This window comes from Oryzias melastigma, unplaced genomic scaffold, assembly GCF_002922805.2.
Source record: "Oryzias melastigma strain HK-1 unplaced genomic scaffold, ASM292280v2 sc06168, whole genome shotgun sequence".
Classification (NCBI taxonomy): domain Eukaryota; kingdom Metazoa; phylum Chordata; class Actinopteri; order Beloniformes; family Adrianichthyidae; genus Oryzias; species Oryzias melastigma.
In genome coordinates, this window is record NW_023422731.1 from 17 (window position 1) to 1367 (window position 1351).

At 32.8% G+C, this 1351-nt stretch overlaps 1 gene segment (V, D, J or C); it reads left to right on the top strand.

The window, feature by feature from the left end:
• Positions 1-235: 235 nt before the first annotated feature.
• LOC112138323 lies at positions 236-935 on the top strand. The segment is given in 2 exon segments: positions 236-475; positions 549-935. Coding segments are annotated over 2 exon segments (417 nt in total).
• Positions 936-1351: the final 416 nt, after the last annotated feature.

The window sequence follows — 1351 nt, forward strand, 5'->3', positions numbered from 1 at the left end:
ATAAAATGTTAAAATTATAAAATAAAATGTTTCTTATTTCAATAAATGACTTTTAAATCCAGAGTTTCATCAAACACACAGACTTTATGAAGGTTTTTATTTCGAATCTCTCCACATGTAAAGGGAAGTTTTAAAACATTAACTTTCTCATGTATTAACCATGTGATCCATCTAAAGTACTTTCTGTTCATTTTAGAGGAAATGATGTGGATAAAGGTAGAGGTTGTGTGGGAGGAGATTAGAAAACAAAACATTTGACTTTTTCATTCAGTAGTTGTAACATGACTTTTGCATGAGGAGGTCTTTACAAACCTCCTTCTTCATAAACTCACCAAAGAAACAAGAACAGGTTCTGACAGAAACACTGAAACTCTTTTCTTCATGTTTGGAACTTTACTTTGAAAAACTGAAAGACAGTAACTTCAAATGGAAATGAAACAAACCTGGAGTTTAGTGTTTTTACTTTTCCTACAAGGTGACAAAATGTAAAATATTATTTTTATTGTAAATGTTCATCATTGGATTTATGATGATTTGTTTCCTTACAGGAGTCTGGAGTCAGATCAAACTGGATCAGAGTCCGAATGTGGTGAAAAGACCTGGAGAAACTGTGAAGATGTCGTGTGTCATTTCTGGTTATAGCATGACAAGCTACAGCATCCACTGGATCAGACAGAAACCAGGCAGAGCTCTGGAGTGGATCGGATGGATGTACACAGGACGCAACTCTCCCACATATTCCAGTTCTTTTCAGGATCGTTTCCTGATGACTGAAGTTGTGTCCAGCAGCTCTCAGTATCTGGAGATCAGCAGCCTGACAGCAGAAGATTCTGCTGTTTACTTCTGTGCACGAAGAAGCACAGTGACTGAAGACAGTGAAGCAGCTGCACAAAAACCTCCACAAACATCAGAGTGATCAGAGATTCACTTCAGTTCACCCCAGTTATGGAAAAGCATAATTTTTGAACATTAAAAAGAAAATCAAATAAACATAAAGTTATTTTAATGATGAATAAGATTTCTCTAAATGTCACTCTATGTGACATTTATGTTACTTTTCTATTAAACAATAATGTGTTTATTTTTTAGAAGACCTGAAACTAAAATATAATGTTCATTCTATCAATATTTGTTTTATTGAGTCAATGTAAAACTCTGTTGTACAAAATATGTCTCATACAAAGAAATAATTAAATAATATTAACATTTTTCTTTTTTCTTTTCTTTTTATTTTACTTTGGAAACAAGCTAACAAGCTGAGAACAAAGTTTGAAACAATAAACATAAAAGTGATTTAAAATAACGCTATACCATTGAAATACTTTTAGTTTGACAATGAAGAACTTTACCG